This window comes from Pyxicephalus adspersus, chromosome 5 (genome assembly GCF_032062135.1).
Source record: "Pyxicephalus adspersus chromosome 5, UCB_Pads_2.0, whole genome shotgun sequence".
In the NCBI taxonomy this organism is placed as follows: Eukaryota; Metazoa; Chordata; class Amphibia; order Anura; family Pyxicephalidae; genus Pyxicephalus; species Pyxicephalus adspersus.
In genome coordinates, this window is record NC_092862.1 from 18,778,428 (window position 1) to 18,799,995 (window position 21,568).

The 21,568-nt window shown below is 41.1% G+C and overlaps 1 protein-coding gene across 1 annotated transcript in view; it reads right to left on the reverse strand.

The window, feature by feature from the left end:
• Positions 1–21,568, reverse strand: part of OXR1 (oxidation resistance 1) — a 79,701-nt gene that overhangs the window by 10,585 nt on the left and 47,548 nt on the right. The window contains exon 10 of the mRNA XM_072413239.1: positions 362–487. Coding sequence (XP_072269340.1) covers positions 362–487 — 126 coding nt within the window. The remainder of the gene's footprint in view (positions 1–361; positions 488–21,568) is intronic.

Genomic DNA, 21,568 nt, shown 5'->3' on the forward strand with positions numbered 1-21,568 from the left:
CAACGGCAAACGACTGCATGATACATGAACGAGTGCTGTACATACAGCACCATTCCGCTTTATGGAGAGGGAAGGGAGAGACGACAGAGCGGCACCCCGCTGCGTGCTCTTCCCCTTCACTTCCTTTACGATCGCTCATTGTCTATCGTCCGTGGATCTCCCAGGGCGGTCGTTCAGACGATGGGCGCTGTACACACGCCCATATATCGGCCGGGAAGCTTTGGATGTGTGTACGTAGCTTTAGCAAACTTAAAATTCAACAAGCAATCTATGGAACTTTTTTGCCTTATCTTGTATGTGTATGTTCCTATCTGATTCTGGAAAAACACCACCTTCTGTCACCAAAATATGAATACCTCACCTTTTCTATTTGGTCAGTCTGTAAAAGCTGGCTGGGGTCACTGAGGTTTGGTCTGAAAGCTTCGGGCTCCAGGTCCGCCTTAATGCTCGTCGTCTGCTTGGAGTTCACATCCTCCCTTGTGGTAATCTTTACAAGACAGATGAATAGGCAAGTTATTAGAAGCAGAAGACACACTGATTTAAACTAGCCAGTCATCTTTGTATTTCAGAGTAATTGCCATGATTGGGTGATTAGCTTTCTCTATAGTGAATTCCAAAGGTCAAGAAAAGATCATATTATGTTATATTTTACCTTTCTACTGAGAACATTGCAATTACCGCACCACTTGGGAGCACTACTTCTATGAAAGCTTTTCTTTTAAATATATTAGCAGAAATTGAGGACTTACTGATGCAAAAAGAGCTCTGACAATTTATGTTAACCAATCATATTCAAAGTTGCATGCAAAGGAGATGCAGCACAAGGAGCCAATTAATTGTACTGCAATGTAAAATGCATACTGATAGGAGAAGAGCATAGAGTGCCAGAGATGAGATTATCAGTATTCTGCAGGTGGACCTCTAAGTGTTACCAAACTGCAGGAAAAAAAAACAGGTTTCCTTCTTGTATTTTATCAGTGTACTCAGGAGTTCAGTTAATATATTTGTGCACTACAAATGAACAGGTCATATTTAGGTGCAGAAGTGAATTCTATGTTCCTTCAGTACACATACCATTATAATACTGGTCGTTCATGTGCAAAATGCTCTGAAATACAATATATTTAGATAGAGGAGGTTTTTCACACTGCATGCAATGATCTCACAAACTCCATGCCTAAAGAATGACCATCCCTTGATGCAAATTCCTAATAATCTGACTGCCGAAATGGTCAAAGCCTCCTATTACAAATTTTTTTTTAACTACTTAGCACTGCAAACTTATGAAAGAGACAGCTGAATGAACACAAAGAAACTGAACATCGATTCAACACAAATGGCTAACAACCTGTATATGTGTATGCAGAACGTCGCTGGAATTAAATTCAACAAAAGAAAACAAGAATGGTAAAACAAAATACATCCTAAAATGTGAACTTTACTTAGGACTTAGAAAATTGGAACAAAGTATGGGGGGGGTCCTATAGAAACCAGAATTAGGTAACCGGATTCCTTTGGCAACAATACCTGGGAGCACTAACTTTGTCATGTGTTGCCAAACTTCCTTTTTGACCACCAGCCTACAGTTTCAACCCACGAGCAAAAAAAAAAAAAAAAATTAGGGGGAGAACACTGCTGTGGCCTTTTTCTCCTCGCCAAAGAATGCAGTTGGTAAACAAGTCACCGTAATCCATGTATGGTCTATTTTCTCGCAATGAGCAAGTGAGTCACTGCCTATCTGAATTCCAACTATGTACCAAAATCATAACTCAGGTCTCAAGATGCCACAGGCTGGCCGGTTCTAATCCAGTTTTTCTACGGCAAAAGGTATTTCTGTCAATTCCTTAGAAGCAAAAAAACAAAAAAAAAAAAACAAAAAACATTTTATTTTCACTGATCCCCTAAGCAGGGGGAATGGTCATACTAAAATCAATAGCATAAATTTAATATTAATCCTTAGAATTATCTAAGTTTGAGAAGCTTGTGAGCTTGAGGGCTACACATCTAAAGTGATTTAATAAACCTTTAATAAACATTGCCTGCTAAAGTATTTAAAATCATTAAAAAGAAAAATCTGTGAAAAATGCAGCTGGTATAACACCAGTGCTAATGAGACATTGCTTTGTAACAAGGAGTAAATCCAGATTATAGCAGCTTTTTCATTTTTAGGGAACCGGTCGCACCAACAGCTGGTAGCCATGAGGGTGCAGTTTGCCGATTGTGCTCCAGTTTTGGTCTTTACATGATGGCATTTCTTCCCCCACCAAAAAAAAGAAGGTGGAAGGAACAGGTGATAACACTAAAGTTGTATTATGGTAAAGACCATAAGGTTCCATTTCTTATATGTTTTAATTAAGGCCAAACCATTGGATTAAATACATTCAAACAGTGAATATTCAACATGGGACCGTACAGACTGTACATAGCAGCTTTCCACTTCACATTGCCCTTGGTAGATTCATTTAACCTTAGGGCAAACCTGGGACCCGGAACAAAGAGCACGACAAACTATTTGCAGTGTGCATTAGAAATCCTGTTGATGTCTGCCTAATATACCATGTAATCTGCTGTCAGGGCTATTATAGATGAAACAGCTGGAGAGAGAATATCCACCAAGAATAGATTTGTACAGTGTGAATTGGAACCACTGTGCTATTGTTCCACTGCATTAAACACACTAAAGCCTAGCCTGGGACACAAAGGCAGTCACTTCCAATACACTCCATAAAACTGGCAAACTATCCACCACCCAGCAAGACAAAGGCTTATATAAAGGTGTTTCAAGTGGCAGATTGAGAGAGGTGTCCAAATGAAAGGGCAATTTAAATATTACACACCCCACTCCAAGAATACAGTGTCGAGTTGAGTTTTCTAATGTTAAAACAGAAAAAAAATTCAATTTTTAAAAATCCACAATTGGGCAGGTGATTATTGCAGAAAAGGAAAGGCAATGATGTGTTCTCCCCAGCCCCTTTTAGCTGGGCGCACCACCCGACACTTTTCAGTAACCACCCGGCGGTTTTTGGGTGGCAACTGAAGAGTTCGGTCACAATACAAGGGCTGCCACCCACCTACAATTTCTTCTTATCCGGCCTAAAAAACTTTCTGGGTTGAACACTGCAATGTCTGTCTGCAATAATCGCTCCTATTTTTCCGATTACTCCAGTTATCTGTCAGACGCAGAGCAGTGCATGTGCAGCTTCAGGTTTGGTTGCCAGGCCTCCCTTACACGTGCCAGGAATTAATGATTTCCGTTATGTCATCCCGGCAAAGCCAAATAGGTGGTCCAAGATAGTCTTCATAAGTACAGGTCAGGTGACTATCTTCAGTTTGAAACTGTTGAGTTCTTTAAATAAAAGCAGTAATTTTCTTTGTATTAAAATACAGGATTGACAAATTTGGAGTGTCAGCTCTTGTTAAAAAAAATGGAATGACCTCTTTCTGGTGCTCAGCTGGGCAAAGTATGCAATGTACTGACCAGCAAGTGACCTTTGTTATGAGACTGAGTTGCACTCATTGATTGCTCTGTAAATATGAAGTTTAAAAAAAAATATGTCATGAAAGTATGACCCTGAGGTCATCATGGAAACGTGGAACTCAGGGTTTGTAGGGCAATTTTTATATGCAAACATACAATGCTAATCTCTAATATAATGAGCCTGATTTATTAAAGCTGAAGAAGATAGACTATCATGGGAAAACCTGGGTTATACAGCAAGGAAATAGATTTTCTAAAAAATCATTTGCTTTTAGTTGGCACATTTTCAGTCCTGGACCAGGATCCTTTCAAGGTTTGCTGGATCACCCGGGTTCTCCCATGATAGTCTATCCTATCCAATCTTAGAGACCTTTAACCAATTGGGCCCAGTATGTGCTGTGATCTGACCAACCTCTACTTTTACAACTGAAAAAAGGTGATTCACATACAATATAGCAGGAGGATCAGTACACATGGCTGGTCATTTCAGATAACATAGATGCAATGACAGTCAGCACACCAAACACAAACTTCTGGAACAGAGTCAGCAGAATCAGCTCAACTGTGAAAGCATTCGTGCTGTAAGCACAGAGCACCGTGATCCAGCAACAGACACAAAGTGATGATGTGTTACTTAAATGTAGAACAAAACAAAATAGTTTAGGTTTGCTTTCATCAGTCGGCAACTGGAAATATAAAGAAAATTAAAAACGGAAAATGATCCAATAGTCACCAAAGTGAAAATGACATTTAGACACAGATCCAGGACATATATATATAGAATAGATAAAAACAAACACAGACAAACCAGCACACATTGAGAAAAGTGATCATCACCGCAAAAGCAAAAATAAGAGACAGAGAGAAGATGCAATATTTTTGCTTTTTCTAGAAGAGCCTCCACTAGCTAAACTGTGCAAAATATGTTAAGGTTTGTGAGATGGTGTATTAGAGGCTCCATAAACCTCAATTACAGTAACAGATATTGATGTAAAAGTTTCAGAACTGAACCCAGAGTGACAGCAAATAACATTTTTTCTTGTGTTCTCTGTTTGCTGATCCTTCAGCCACTAACCCTAAAACAGAGGGCAGCTGATATGCTTTTGCAGAAACCTGCACAAAAATTGCTGAAAAGGATCTGAGATAATCTTAGTGAGGCCTCACTGCACATCTGGCCATTTTATAATCCCATGGAATGGTGGTCAGCTTTTCTTAGCCCCCTTCCCAATGGAAAACTTCTGATAAAACTAGCAGCCTTTAAAAAAACTGATGTTAGGCAGTAATGAAAGCTATTCATGTGTATGGCCAATTCAAAAGCATTATCATACTGATCCTCCTAGGTCAGGTGCTTAGACTACGTACGCAGGTGAGATGATTCTTGTCCGATAGTATTGGTAGCTAGTATTAGACGAGTATCTGGGGTGTGTACAGCCCTCGCCTGACATCATTTATGGATCCATCCTGGCCTATTACGTGGATTTAAGTGAAGGGGGGGGCGCAGTGGGGGATGCCGCTCCGCGCTTCTTCCCCCTCCATAGAATGGTACAGCGCTCGTTCAGTCTTTTGTTGTTGAAAAGGATTGTAAAAGATCCTTTCGATCCTTTTCTGGCTGCATACCTATCCCGGGACAATAATCAACATGCAGTAAACCCAAGGGCCAGCGTGACAGCCTGAAAACTAGCAAAGGTCCCTTTAATGGTTTTGTCCCAAATTTTAAAGCAAGGAGGGCTGATATGAAAATAAGTGGACCTCCTAACCCAGAAACCCTGCTCCTCAGGGGACATTTCAGGGTATTGTTGGGATGCGGACTTGAATAAACAAGGTCTGTATTCTCCACAGAAATGTTTTTAAGCTGGGTGGGAGGAAGCTGTAGGCTTCCTCCCACCCAGCTTAAATGGGTCTGGGGAGAACAGTGAAGATACGATTTTTTTTTTTTTTTTTGTAACGGTGGTCCTTAACTACGCTGTAAAGCAAGCATATAAATACATGGTGGAGATTCACATATGTAAACACTTTTACCTGTTGAAGAATCTACCAACTGATGAGCTATTTTTTGAATTGCAGAACGTTTCCTAAAAAGCATATGGCTACATACGTAGACCAGGTACACTGCCTGAGGTCAAGAATTAATTCCCGTGCTCATGCGCAGGAGATACATCATTCCCACTGGGCCAAGATGGCTGATAATACTGAACTTGGGAAAAGGACCAGGTAAAGAACGAAGTGCCCACAATGGAGCGTGAGTGTACATTCAATCACACAGGTAAGTTTGTTTTATTGCACAAGAGACAACATCTGTCCCTGCAATTAAAGACCTGCCTGCTCACAATTGTTTTATTTTTTTACTTTAGTTCTGCTTTCAATTCATATATAGAATTACCTTGTGTATAAAGCTATTTGACTGAAGTTCCGCTTTACATATCTTAAATTCTATGCAAGGACAAACTTTTACATCTATATCTTTATTAGTTTTATCCAAATCAACTTGCTTTTGGTTTATTGACCCAATAAATCCTACACCATCTCTCAGCAGCTGCTCTAGGTCTGTCTAAAGGACACTACAACGCAAGGGGCGGCTTTCCCGAAAATGGGGTAACTACTGAAGAGGGCACCTTGAGACGTCTGCAGAGAGTGCGCAGTTCTTCAGTATTTAGGGCATCGATCCTGCGGTGGTACTCAGCCACTGACACTACCTGAATATGGAGACAGGAACACAATAATTCTACTAATAGCAGAGAAGAAAAACAAAAGAAAGTTAGAAAAAGCAACAGAAGCAAGACACAGAAAAAAAGGAACAGCAACATAATGTCTGAGGAATGGTTAACATTTAGAATACTGTATTTGTTAACGATGGAGGCCAGATTACTCATGAAAAGTTATCCTGTTTCTGGCGTTGCGATAGTTCACAAAATCTGCTGAACTGCTGTTTCTGGAAATGAAAAATTGTGTCACCAGGATCAGACACAAAACACAGTCACCAAAGTGTAGATGTATCTTATAACCACCAGTGAACCATAGACACTAAACAATTAAGAACATTGCAAACATTTCCAACAGTAAATATGAAAATGCTATAAAAATACTCCATATGGCAAGGATCTTATGAACTGTTGACCATCACACCTACTACATGACCAAACGTATGTGGACACCCATCCAAATGTTTAAGTTCAACTGTTTATACTGAAGGGTGGCAGTAATACTACAAAGTCATTTTAGACAACTATGCCTTCCAACCTTGTGTTAAAGTGGACCTAAACTCTAAAAACAAAAAGTCACCAGGAGGTTGCAATAATTGACAGAAGAGACTAAGCCATTTTTGACAATCCTCATTGTTTATCCATTTGTGTTCTTCTACAATTTTCATCTGGTTGTTTATGGTACATTGTGAACCTAGAGCCAGCCACCAGGGACACCACACATAGGAGTAACAACAAGAGTACCCATCCAATGGCCAAATGTCTTCCAGAAAATCTGCCATGGAGCTGGCGGCAAATATGGTGCCTGCCAAGGTTTGCAGCAATGATGGATCTTGCACTTTTCATGGCCACATTGCAGCTGTACACATGTGCCATAATCAGCTAAAGCTCTCCACCCACCCACGAGTTTAGTTCCACTTTAACAGTTTGGAGAAGCTTGTCTCTGTTTATGCATGACTCTACTCCAGTGCACAAAATCGGGCCTATTAGGACATCCTTGGTATAGAAGAACTTGAATGGCTTTTACAGATCCCTCACCTTAACCCTACTGATCACCTTTGGGGTGAAATGATTGTCAGCTGTAAGCTAGCTTCTCATTCAATATTCATACTGGAGGTCACAGATGCTCTTTGGGCTGAATGGACACAAATTTCCAAAGACACTCCAAAATTTAGTGGAAAAATCTTTTTTTGGAGGTTGCTACAGCCCCAAGAAAGGGTTCAGTGCTATTATAACTGAGCATTCATTTGGAATGAATCTCACAGATTCTGAGAATTGTAGATGCCCACAAACCTTTGCCCATATAGCATATTTATAAAGGTAAAAAATATTCACAGAAAATTTTACATTTTAATTACGTCAAGTGATTTTTTTTTTTTTAACTAGTTTTCTATATTCCTTCCTTAGATGAAACGGTGGGAAAAAGTGGGGGTTCCTGGCTTGCCATTCTCATTTCTCCTTACAACTTTTTTCACCTAAGGTGCAATATACAATTTTTTTTCTGTATTGTAAGAATGCACAACATGAAGTTTTCCTGCAATATATACACACACACATATATTATATATATATATATAATATATATATAAATAAAAATGTATTTATATTTATTATTTTTTTGTTTGTTTATTAAGCAAATCAAATCTGAGAAGCCATAGAAGCTGATCTGCAGCCACTCCAAAAAAGATATACTTAGGTTTCGGGAGGACAGAAGGCTTTAAAGACTGTTTATTTAAATTACATGCAGTTTTGCCTTTTGACAGCTCACTCAGGGCAGTGTCAGGTCTACGGCCAATATCTGTAGAAGTCCCAGTGGGCCGCTGTCACCCACACAACCTCTAATTTCACCCACAGCATCACCACATTTACAGACCATGCTGGGAGTATTACTGTGTACAGCCCACTAAATAACAGCCACGGAGCCTATTCTCCAGATCAGTGCCCGGATTATCACTTTGAAACCAGAAAGAAGCTCTCTGTAAAAGATAAAGCATTCACAAGGGTTTGACATTTAAAAAAAATAGGATAAAATTCTACTACTACTTTACATTGGATTTTCTAGATGGCTAGAGTTCAGCTTTAATCGAAGCCTCCATTGCCTGAGTGTCTGGTTGCTAGCTAGTTGCAGCGTCAAAGTCAGGCAATTGGGGACTCTATGTAAGGCTACGTACACACGTCAGATGATCCTCGTCCGATTGTCGCCTCAGGGCTAGTATTGTACCAGAATCTGACGTATGTACAGCGCTCGTGCGACATTGTTAATGGATCCATCGGGGCAGATCAATTAACGACAAGTGAAGGGGGCAGAACACAGCAGGGTGTCGCTCCGTCGTTCTCCCTCTCCATAGAGCAGATCGGTGCTGTATGTAAAACATTCATGCATCTTTCAGTCTTGTGTCGTTGGAAAGGATTGTGAAAGATCCTTTCCAACGACAAAAATCTAACGTGTGTTTGTAGCCTTAGGCCTCTCACATACCAAATTGTATTTGCTTAGTTTTAGGTCGTAAATGATGCAGGTTAAAGAACTATGTCCCCTTATACCGTTTTAGTGCATTCACATTTCTATAGGAAGTAATAGAGGCTCTCTGTGTAATGTCAACTGTGTAATGTCAGCATTTGTCATAAACCATCAATTTGTACAGATTGGATAACTCACTTTATCAGTAGAATGCACCTGACATAATAATTCCTCCTTTGGTAATAGGAAAATAACAACTTTAGGTATATATATATATATATATATATATATATATATATATATATGAGAGAGAGAGGAACAAATCCCTACAGTCACATGACCCAGAGAACCTCAAATTCGAGCTGCATGGACAGAGCCACAAAGAGGAACATAGAGGCTCCTTCATCTTTCAGTCAGAAAACTGAGCAGCAGGACAGTATGCAAAACCTTTTACTAAGGTGGTGTTACTTATAATCTAATTTTTTAGCCAGATCTGTCATTTTGTATGCAGTGGCATGTGTGCACCATGGATGTACTTGGATTTCTTGATCCTGTGACTGGAAGAAAGGGTTGAAAACTGCTGGAGACAAGCTAATACAAGTTTTTATCTTGCCAAAGACAAAAGAATGTTCTTTACAATAACCTCCCTCAAATGGATTTCATAACAGGCGACACGTGAGCCATGTCAAACACACAGGACAGCCTGCAAACAGAAGATTCTGGCAAGATTCTGGCATGGTGAGCTGTGCATAGAAAGTCTGAAGGCAATGAAAGTAAATGCAAATGGAACAATGAAAAATAATTAACACATTCAACATACATATAAAAAGGACATTTACAACAGAAATAAGTTGTCTGATATATTAGGAAAGTAGAAAAAGTCTACAAATGACAAGCTCCAGGGCTAATATACTCTTCCAGTCTTCTCTACCTTCTGAGCCATTGGCATGGAACAAGTATGTTTCCAGTGAAATCACAACTCCCATCATGCATGCTTGTTCCAGACTGGTGGCTCAAATAGCAGTAGAATTAGGATAACTAAAATCATCTTTATATGAACACACAAGGGGGAGCAAGAAGAAAATTCTGCAGTAAGGAAACCAATCTCCTTACACCTTTTTTTTCCTGCTCACTAGAATATAAGGGTATACCTGACATATTATAACCTGCAAGAGAAACCATTCCACAAAGCAAAGTTTTGGTTTGGTTGCTAAACAAATACTTCAGATTGTGTTTTATTTTTTCAAGCAAGTAAAACTCAAAGAAAAAAACAAACCCCGAGAGAAATGCCTTTGTCTACATAATTAAAGAAAATTTCTCTCAATATTGAGCTTTATGTTAAGGTTGTAAGATAAATGGCTAGGGCTTTTGGAAATGGCAGGGCTTTAGGCTACGTACACACATCAGATGATTGCAGCCATGAGGCTATTATCGGCCAGGAATCTGGTGTGTGTACAGCACTAGGCCCACATCGTTTATGGATCCATTCTGGCGGATCCATGACCAACGAATGATCGTAATACAAGTGAAAGTGCGCAGCAGGGTGCCTCTCCGTCGTTCACTCCCTGCCCTCTCCTTTGTGAAACTATTGCATTGTGCAGTCGTTTGTTGTTGAAAATAATCGTGAAAGATCCTTTCCAAAAACATTTATTGCACGTGTGTACATAGCCTAACTGATGGCTGTTCTAGCCCTTTAGTTCTTGCTATCCCTAGCAGTAAGAAGTCCCTTTCATTTGGGGGTTAAGTGATTTCCGCTAGGGACAGAAAGGGTCAATGAAGCACACACAGCTAGCCATCCTACACATTCAATATAAAAACTCAGCCTAAGATTTAAATGCCTGCGTTGTATATTTTATGTCTAAAAGTATTGTACAGTAATATATTTTCAGACCTAGATGAGATGTTTTGTTAAAGTCTTTTTACTGCTTGCACAGAATATGTAAATGTTTGATCTGTGCACTGGTAACTTGAGGGGCCAACATTATAACTGGTTCTATTTAAATAGCAATATAACCAGGAAGAATGTACTAATTTTGAACATGTACACATTGTTTGGTATTTTCAGAGAAGACATTGCATGGAAAAAGTAAACGGTTAGACAGTGCAGGAAGGAGGTCTCTGCCCATACAGCTTCCTACTCCACCGCAGATAAACAATTGTTATAGCCAAGCCACAGTGCGCAGCTCACATTTATCTACAGTTTGTTCATCAACTGAATTGAACTAGCTACAAGTATAGTAAAAATAAATAAAAATTGGTCCCTCCAGTTTTACAGCAACCTGTGTTGAATGAATCTTACAAAGTCAAATCCATGTGCAGGAAGCAACAGACTGAAGCTGCTACGTCTAGGTAATGCTCTCATTGCTGACCTAGCAAAGTCTTATCAATTCAACTTTACTACTCTAGAAACAAATTTCTTGCCTTGATTTCTGTCCCACTGATCACATTTACATTGATGGGAGCCACATTCCTCCAGGTGCATTCTCCATGTATTTCTGTACCAAGCAGTCAATGGCCTTTTCGCTAAGAAACATATTGGCAATAAGACATTAAAAAGAAACAGAAGGTTCCACTTACATCAATGACTTATTGGTCATCTTTCTACCTTCTTCTATCTACTCTATTACCCACGACTTGCAGAATAAAGTGTGATAATTGGAACCAAAGGGAAACCCTTGCATGTGCCGGGAATGAATTAACACATGAGTACCAGGAGTTACATTATCCCAGCCCACCAATTTGAGTTGGCCAAAGATCTTCAGGAAGAAAAGAAGGATGATGGCAGCAACCTGCATCAGAATGAGGGCAGTTGAGTATTGCAGGTTTAGTTCTGCTTTTACACAATAGACTGCAGAAATACTTCAGAATACTCACTTCATCCATCACAAGTCCGCTGCACCCTCCCCTAGATACACTGAAGCAGAAGAAGGAGGTTGCAGATCAAACAATTCATTAATTTGAAATGTCTACCCCACCCATTTTCTTACCTACTTTTACACCCCCCTGCGAAATATGCTAAACTTTCTTTTTAACAGAGTGTTGTTTCCTAATAAGCACTTGCAGTTCATGGACTGATTTCACCCAATGGTTTCATGGAAATCAGAATTTAGTTTCTAACCATTTAGATTAGAGAAATGGTTGGCATATGGTTTGTGGCTCACCATTGTCGGTAAAATATTCCCAGTATTAGAAACTGATGAGAGAGAGTTCACTAATACCTGTGCAGGATCATACATCCGTGGTCACACCTTTCCAGGAAGTCTTCATTGCTGTGAGCATAGTGCTAAAATACAGCATCCTGTGCACAAAGCATATACACACCCAAACAATGAATTCTAATAGGTTTGCTTTTGGTTTGTTAAATACACCATTTGGCTTGCAAAAATAAATGATCTTCCAAAAACCCCAATGTTGTCCTGTGTCTTATGCACAATGCAATGATATCTCTGATTTATCAGGGACTACAGAATCTCACCTTATGTCCATGGTGGTGTTCTGTAGTCTTTACACATTTGCTGTTGTAGGGTGTCAACACTGACGCTCCATAGGCACAGTACTATGACTGAGCATGGTCAGAACAGGACAGAAAGTGTGTAATCGCACAATTACCAAACCAAACCAACAAAAATGCAGCCAGCACATCTAATGCCACTTTAAAGTGAAATTAATGTCCCACTTTGAAAAATTCACAATCAGGCAGGAGTTTTTTTGCAAAAAAGGGACAGACGATGTCACTTCTACAATAACAGTTCTTGCTTGATCCCCGCCCAGCTGTGAAAATTTGGCGAGATGCGCATGCGCAGCATTGGTTGCTAGGGAGACCAGACAATCCCAGCTTCCTTTGCCCATGCCGGGAAATAATGAACTCCCGCACACCTGCTAAAGAGTTAATTCATTCCAGCCACAATAATACAGCTGGTCTCCTGGTAGAAAAGAAGCAAGATGGAGACGCCCTGCAATGGAACAGGCATAGGTGATTATCGCAGGTTTAGTTCCACTTTAACATAGTCTGATTTCTGTACTCAATCACAATACTTTTCATTTTCTTCCATCCTAAAAGCAAATATTTGCCTTGCATAGAGAACTATTTTTCCTGCATAACCCTTTCGTCCTTTATAGCACAGATCACTGCAGTTTAAAACAAAAGGCGTTTACTGTTCCTTTTATTTTTTGGGGGGCGGGTGAGGAGCTCCTGGTATTTTTTATTTGGAAAGGTTCTCAGTAATTCTTGCAATACACAAACATCAGAATTTTGGGTTTAAAGCCACCCACCCTCATCTCCAGGCTCATGGACTTAAGGGTTATGTTCAGACTTCTGAAAAACCTGGCTCTTAAACACTCCTGGAAGCCTGCTCTGTACAGCCAGGATCATTTTCAAGCAAAAAAAAAAACTTACATTTGCAAAAGCATAAAGGATTTTATAGGAACTAAGGTCTAAGGAGATGTTTGGACAGCCAATCAACCCTACAAGATACATGGAGCTTCTAAACAAAGTCTAACACCTGCAAAAGCCTGCACAAAACACAGACCCATTCGTTTCCATTTATACTCTTTTTAAAAGGCTTTTGTAAGCATTTGCAGGCTGTAAAATTGCTTTAAAAAGCCTGAAAATACAGACGCTAAGGCTGCGTACACAAGTTCATTAATAGTCGTTGCAAAGGATGTTTCACGATCCTTTCCAACGACAAAAGACTGAATGAGTGCTGTAAATACAGCTCCTTTCTGCTCTATGGAGAGTGGAGAAAGAAGCTGCGGCACCCCGTTGTGCTCTCTCCTCCTCACTTCAATTACGATCATTTGTGGTCCTGCCAGGACGGATCAATGAACGACAAGTGCTGTACACACGCCAGATTCTCTGAGCCCCGAGGTGATTATCCAGAATCATCTGACGTGTATAAGTAGCCTAAATGTGCCCTTTGTTGACTACACTCCATGAGTGCCATGCTTGATACAAGATAATGGAGAACCAAACAAAATAAACAGATGATGAACCAGGATTCTCCCTCTAATAATTCATAAACCTGAGAACGCAAAGTATCTTTTACAGGTCCAGGTATAAAATATATCCGCCACTTGACTTGGTGGTTCACAGGCTAAACACCATTTAATCAATGCAAATGCTTCTGTTTATAGTTGAGCCAGCAAATGCAGGGCACATATATGAAACTTGGCATTGAATTCAGAAGGCCGCAGCTGAATCGGTGACTTTGGTATACAACTTGCAAACTGCTGATAACACGCAGTCCTTTTCAACAAGCCAAATCCCCCGGACTATCCATACAATTAATCCTTTACATAAAGGCTTTTCTTCAGCTCAGCACGGATACATGTGCACATGTGTTTATGGGCTTTTTAAGTAATGGCTGCTTGGGAATTCCAAGCTATTTATTAAATGGCCAAAGTTCTGAGCGTGGGAATTCTCTCTGGAAAACTCCCATGGTGCTGGGGTTTTTAAAACGCAGCATTGGGGCTCTTAACTGCAGTCTGTTAGTTACAAGTCGGTGGATTTATTCAGAAGCTGCACATCAAATGGGCTAATTTATTACAGTTTTTGTATGGTAAAGGAAACAGATTGTTTAATAGTAGCTTCTAACTTATACATTCCTATCCTAAAGTGTGCCTAAACCCAACATTTTCACTTAACATAAAAGGCTAAACAACCCTTTTATGTGAAGGGAAAAAAAAATAAAAGTGCAGCACTGCCACGGCGATCAAGACTGAATGTGAGCACAAAGCCTCCTGGGAGACATTACGCATCCCAGGAGGCTCCTTCCGCACATGCTTAATCTCGGACATGCACAGAAGGGGCATTTTTGTGGGGAAAGAGATGCTAATCTAACGCATTTGCAGGGAGATCAGCTCTTTTTCTCCCTTTACAGCGGGCTACGACAATGGTGGCGCCCGACCGAATTCTAAGACGACACAGGATCGAGGGAAGGACCAGAGCCATCCAGGGATCTGTGGGATTAAAGGTAAGTGCAATTTTTTTTCAGTTTAGTTCCACCTAATGTGAAACTTTAAGTGCATGCGCAGCTTAGTAGTCGTTGCCAGGAAAACCCAGCAATCGCTGGTTCCCTTGCAGGTACCAGGAATGAATGATCTCCTGCGGTTACGCCAATTAAGCCAAAGATAGTAAGGAAGAAGATGTATGAAATGAAATAGGGATAGGTGTGTAGTGCAGGTTTAGATCCGGTTAAGGCTGAACTGCAGACACAAGATTTTATTATATATTCCATAACAGGAACATTTCAATAAATGCCCCTCAAACCTTAAAATGATTTTTTGATGGTAGAAGTGACATCACTATGCTGCACAAAGTACATCAGACCTGTGGGGGGTCCAGGAGTTCCACACACCACTAGTGGCTTTCAGAAAACAGGGGGCATACAAGACCCATCAACCTGCATAAGAAGGGGGAGCAGAGGTGACGGTCTACATATAAGAAAAGCACTCCACATGTAAAGGAGTTGCGCTATGATGAGTTAGTAAACAGATCTGTAATACCCAAAGGACATCAAGATTCTAATAAGTAGGGATTGTGAGCCCCTTTGAGGGACAGTTAGTGACATGACTATGGACTTTGTATACAGCCCAGCGTAATATGACAGTGCTATATAAATACTGTATGTAATAATAATAAATAGGAATGTGCAAACCCCTTGCCTTCAGGCTTTGCCCGATGCTCAGGACAAGCTTAGCAGAATATATCGATTTCATTCCATTACACTGTTTCTGACATTGCAGCACAAAAGAAAAAGAACTTTGGAAGCCATGTCAAAGACAAAACATAAGAAAAACAAAACATAATAAAAAAGAAAAAATACAGCATTGCCTTAGATACTTTTCAGCTTCAGTGAGACCACAGGCAAATCTTCCAAGGGTTGGGTCACTCACCTCTGAGACAAAGCTGCCCCAGTGCACCTGATCTACATGTGTCTGAATAACTAATACAAAGATAAAATGCAACATTAGGTACAAAGTAAAGTCAGTGACACATCGCCATAAAAGAAACCTCTGGTACATATCTATAAGCAAACAACCCCCACTGAGGTCATCCTAGCAGCTCTGTTCACCGGTATGCAAATGTGAGCAATTTACATCTAAAACACAAAGTTTTGCTCTTCAGTCATGCAAATAGTGACCAACCAGTTGTCCTGACTTTCTTTATTTGCTGTGACTTTTGAAGTAAAAGGAGAAAGCAAACACTCCAATAATCTTTAGACGGACGCCTCTAATGCTGCAAAGAAACCAAAGATTTTTATGTTTTTTACAGATCTGACTGCTGTGTATTGTAAATGGGTTATTGTACAAATGAAGAGTTCCTGCAAAGTGCTAAAACACACAACAAACCCAGTTCTGTCTTCATCGGCCAGGAATTCTATAAAGCAGCTTTTGTAAGATGAATTTTTACATAGACAGCGGAGAATGGACTTGGGTTTCCTGTGTTTGGTTGGCTTAGATTGGTGTTTTCATTGCAAGCAGAGCGGGACAGGTGGCACATAGCTTCATAAAGAAGTTAAAAGATTGTAAGAAGAATAGATTATACTGCACACTAGATACTTCTGTGCCAGCCAAAATGCTGCAAGTCTCTCCTGCTAGGTAGTGACGTCCCGCTTTTCCAGCCAGTGATCAATGCTGTGAAAGGAGATTTTGCTGTCCTATCCCTGAAGTTAAGTGATCATACAAATCGAGCGATGGGACTTTTGGTGTTTTTTTTTTTACAGAAATTGAAGACATAAAATGTGATTGAGGACTGGGCTCGGCGTACCCATCAGGCTTTCTGGAGGAAAGCAGCACTGCATGCATTGGAAGGTGCAAATCCATTTTTATGTTTGTATGATCAGGCCGGTAAAGTAGAGGAGATATCCCTTCCACAATGATGCGACTTACTGGCCTGATCGCTGCAGGTTTTTGGCCAACAGCTGAGCTGCGCATGTGCAGCAATTCGCTTAAGTTGCCAAGGAAACCCGGCATTCTTGGCTTCCTTTGGGTATGCTGAGATAACATATAGTTATTTCATCCCACCAGAGCCAATCAAAAGGTTGTAAATCATCCGGAAGAGGAAGAACAGAAGGAAGATGGCGGTGCCTAGCGCCGAAATAAGTACAGACGAGTTGGTCGGGTTCAGTTCCACTTTTACGTATGCGTTGCTTTGTATTTTACGTATGGCTGTTCCCATTCATTCCACTGAATAGAGAGATGCACAAACATGTGCAGCATTGCACTGCATACTGAGAGCGTCAGGCTTTGCTTTCCATGCAACGTCCGATGATCCCGCATATATTGCACGTGTGTACAACGCCGCATGCATAACGATGAACTCCCGGTACTAGAATGCCTCCAATAATCAGAATATGATATAATAATACAGAAATAAATACAAACTTAAGCCTAGGGGACAGGAGTCCAGCACCCCGCATAGCGCTCCTGCATGTGAGCCCTCACTTGGTTGCAGATGAAACCTGGTTGCTATGGGTTTCCATTAACAACGCGCTCATTCATTAAAGCAAAGTGCAGTATCCCATGGCAAAAAAAAAGCAACGCAGCCCAATTGGCCGGGGTCCCCATGGCTGGAATGCCGCACGCAGGATGCAGCTGAACTTTTAATGATCAGCAATGTAAACAAAAGCCAGGACAAGGCTAGCAGCAGGAAATCAGAGCATGCACTTACCAGAGAGTACTTGTGGTTGGAGGTTTGGTGTTTTTTGGCTTTCTTGCCATACCAGAAGCGAGACATCTCCTCAGTGACTGGCACCCCTCAGTGACTGGCACCACAGCTGCCCCTATACATCATCTGTGCCTGCCATCACCTCACACTGCACACAGGGCTCCTCTGCCACACACTAACCTCACAGCTAACACCCCCTTCTAACTGACAGAGCAGGCAGCCACTCAGGGACAAGCTTGACTCAGGAGGCGGGACACAGCACAGTTTGGTTGCAGTGCAGATGACTCAGTAAAACCAGATTGCTATTTAAAGGGACAGCGCACAGATAAAAGGTGCTGGATGGCTACAGAGCAGGCAAACCAATCCAGCAAGATAGAAAGGAAGCAATCCCCCTGTGCTGAAATCCAATTCTGCAAATCATATGAATATTGCAATGTTGCTGGAATAGCAAATATCATAGGCAAAGGGATAAATAAATCACTGTGTAAAGTGTACCTGTCACGTAACATACAAAGGCAACTATTTGTTTTCCACATTGCAACTTCAATTTCTGTGATCGGTGACGTTTATGGCAGCTTTGTGTTTCTCTTTTGTATGTTGCAAATGATGCTTGGCAATGCATGCACAGGCGTCACATTATTATTACACAGTATTTATATAGTGCCATCATATTACACAGCGCTGTACAAAGTCCATAATCATGTCACTAGCTGTCCCTCAAAGGAGCTCACAATCTAATGTCCCTACCATAGTCATATATTATTGACACAGTCTAAGGTGAACTTTTGGGGGAAGACAATTGACCTAACCGCATGTTTTTGGAATGTGGGAGGAAACCGGGGAGAACCTGCAAACTCCATGCAGATAGCGTCCTGGCCGAGATTTGAACCTGGGACCATAGCGCTGCAAAGGCCAGACTGCTAACCACTGAGCCACCATACTGCCCATTTACAAAAAAATGTTTGTTGCCCATAAATGTGCAGGAAGAGAATCCTTCCTCTTACTTGTCTCACAGATGACACGTGTTACATGATTGGCTTCCTAAACTGTAATGCTGTTTGCTTGGCTGTCTCTGGCTTAGTAACAAGCATGCAGCTGGTACAGCCACAAATCTATATGCTAAGAAAATTTTGAAGGACCTGAATCAGAATGGCAGCCAGGCAACTTGCATTTCCTGCAGGCGAGGTCATCGGTGGCAGCCTATTTTTCTCCAAGGGCCCCCAAATGCTTGATAAGTATAAAGATCCTAGGGGACAATTTATGTTCATTTGTGTGGGTTTCCTCCCACATCCCAAAAACATGCAGTTAGGTTAATTGGCTTCCCCTGAAAATTGACCTTAGGCTGTATGAAAGACATATGACTATGGAAGGGATATTAGATTGTGAGCTCGGGGACTGGTGTCTCTGAAGGCCGCCTGTCTTTCCATGACTGCAAAGAGCAATTCCAAACCACTTCCCATAATTACATTACACGGCTATTCCAGCGCTGATCAGAGGAAGACAAAGAACCCTCACAAAACACAAACATCCCCTCTGTCCGAGGAAGAACGTCTCCAAATGACTTCTATAAACTCTGAGAGGGTCGGTAATTGTATTTACAGCATCCAGAGGGACACCAGCCAAGTATTGTGTTATGCTTCTGATTCTGACAACCATCACTCACACAAGGCATGCCCCTTCAATGAGGGAATGGAAGGGCCATAGATGTGTCCAACATGGCTGCCAGGAGAAAGAGACACGAAGGGGGTCATATAACAGTGTTCTCCCCAGCTCCTTTTAGCTGGGTGCACCACCCAGCTGTTTTTGGGTGGTTACTGATGAGTTTGGTCACAATACAGGGGCTGCCATCCGCCTACAATTTCTTCCCACCCAGCTAAAAAAAAAAATTTGTTGAACACTACATAATGACACTATACCCTGCCGAGCTTGATAAGGAGCCCCTGCTTAAGCTAGGTACACACGTCCAATGGTTCTCGCCCGATATTCGGCTCAGGGCCGATATCAGTCGAGAATTTGGCATGTGTACAACGCCCATCGTCCAAACGACTGTCCTAGCGCATCCACGGACAATCCTAATGCAAGGGAAGAGGGAGAGCGTGCAGCAGGGTGCCGCTCCATCGTTCTCCCCCTCACCATAGAGCAGAACAGTGCTGTATCTAGAGTACTCCTTTATGCATCGTGCAGTCCTTAGTCGTTGGAAAGGATTGTGAAAGATCCTTTCCAAAGGCAATAATTGCACGTGTGTATGCAGTCCAATAATAAACTGCCCCTTTCTGGTAATCGCTCCTTTTCACAACACCGGTCCATACAGAGCTAAATTCCAGATTTAAACCCAAAGTTTATTATGTTTAAATGTTAGCTTCCCTGATTCCTCTTTTCCCTCCTCATAAACATTATAAAAATGTTTCAGGTACATATGTTATTTTATGAGCCAGTGATATTACCAATAGATCTCTATGGAATGCTTACAGTTTTTAGCTGATGGGTGCTATACATGGCTTCCTGAGAAGAAGAAGGTGTAGAAATGTTCACATGTGATGCTAACTTTTCATGACAACATTCAATAAATAAAGGAGGGTAAACCAGGGACAACTAGGCTGGGGAGGGCTCAAAAGCCTTTATGAGGCTAGACATCCTCCAGCAAGCAAATGAAGCAAGCTCAATTGGAGCTTCTGTTATAATGTAAGCAGCTCACAGTGTGCAGTGAAATCAGGCCAAGCAATTTCAGTAAAGGAAAAGAAAGCTGGCGCCTGCATCCACCCCAGATCAAGCTGTCCAACTCCAGTGTTCTCCCCAGACCATTATGGCAGGGCGCACCACCCAGTACTTTCCAATACTCACCTGGCTGTTATAGTGTGGTTACTGAACATTGGGTCACAATATGCGCTGGTCAGTTGGGGCATAATACAAAAATGATGGAAAAACAGGGAATACAAAGAGTGAAAACAAAATATAGAAGGGGGTTGTAGATAACAGAACTAAAGGGGTTACTGGATTCCTATGAGAATAACAAGTGGAAACACAAAAAGTTGTCATGCCATCCACTTTTTTGATCACCCACCTACAGCTTCTTCCCACCTATCCTGATATTTTCCAGGTAGAACACTGGACTTGTTAAAGAACTTTTCCACTCACACTTTTGCCTTTGCATAAATGTAATCTTTCCTGCAGCTGCAGACCACAAAAAAAACAAAAAAAAACAAAAACGACCACCCGACAGCTGCTTATAGTGGCCACACTTCATCCAGAAAAGTATCACAGCTTGCTGTTGTTATGAACTAAATGGATGCATTCAAGCTCAAGGTAGTATACAAAGATCCCTTCATGTAGCTATGTGTTCATTAATATAAATTGTCATGCATATTGTGTATCTGCCATTAATCGGGTTCTTCTACAGCCGCACAAGGGTGAGCAGAGGGAGGAATAATCAGTGTGCTGCTCCTCTTTCATTAACCAATCATAGGCTGGGGAAAGGGAAGTGACCAAGATGTTCAATAATATGGCCATATCAGGAAATAGTTTCAGAACTGGCTGAATAAGATGCAAATCCCACAGTGGACAATAAAGTTTCCATAATGCAAATCTAAATGTGTGCAGTTTGCATGACTTTTGGTTGTAATGATTTAGAGAAGATGAAAACTGTCCAGCTCTTTGTCACTTCCTATATTGGGATAGGATAAAGGTGCTCCATGGTCAGGTATAATGGGTTGATTTGTACAGTGAATACTCCAAGCCTACGGCTGCAATAATACATTCTGATCTTACAGAAAACCTGTCCTGAGGATAAAATATAGGTTGGCATTTCAGACCTAAACATGCTAGCTGCCTGGCTGTCTTTGGATTCAATACTTTTAGGAGCAAGTATAAAGCAAAATGCTGACCGGACACTGCACAGGGTCAGTGACACAACAACCCTCCAATGGTTCCCGCAATGATTTTGACATTTCTGCCGCCAACTTGCACTTTTTTTTCCAGAGGCTGAAAACCAAACACACTAAATAATTGTCCCCCAAAACCACCAATTAACTTGGATAAAAATTTAGCATGTACAGCTGTGCTCCAATGTCATTTTAGTGATCCACGGTGGCAGACTTCTGAACCACAGATCGAAGATGAATGCTGTGATCTCCTAAAGAAAATAACCAGGGTGCCTGCCCGTTGTCTTCCCCTTACTTTTCTCCATAGAACTAAACAGTGCTTGTTTATTCTACTGTAGCTGGAAATGATCTTTCCTTCAGACATTTCCAGTGAACATCCCTTGCACC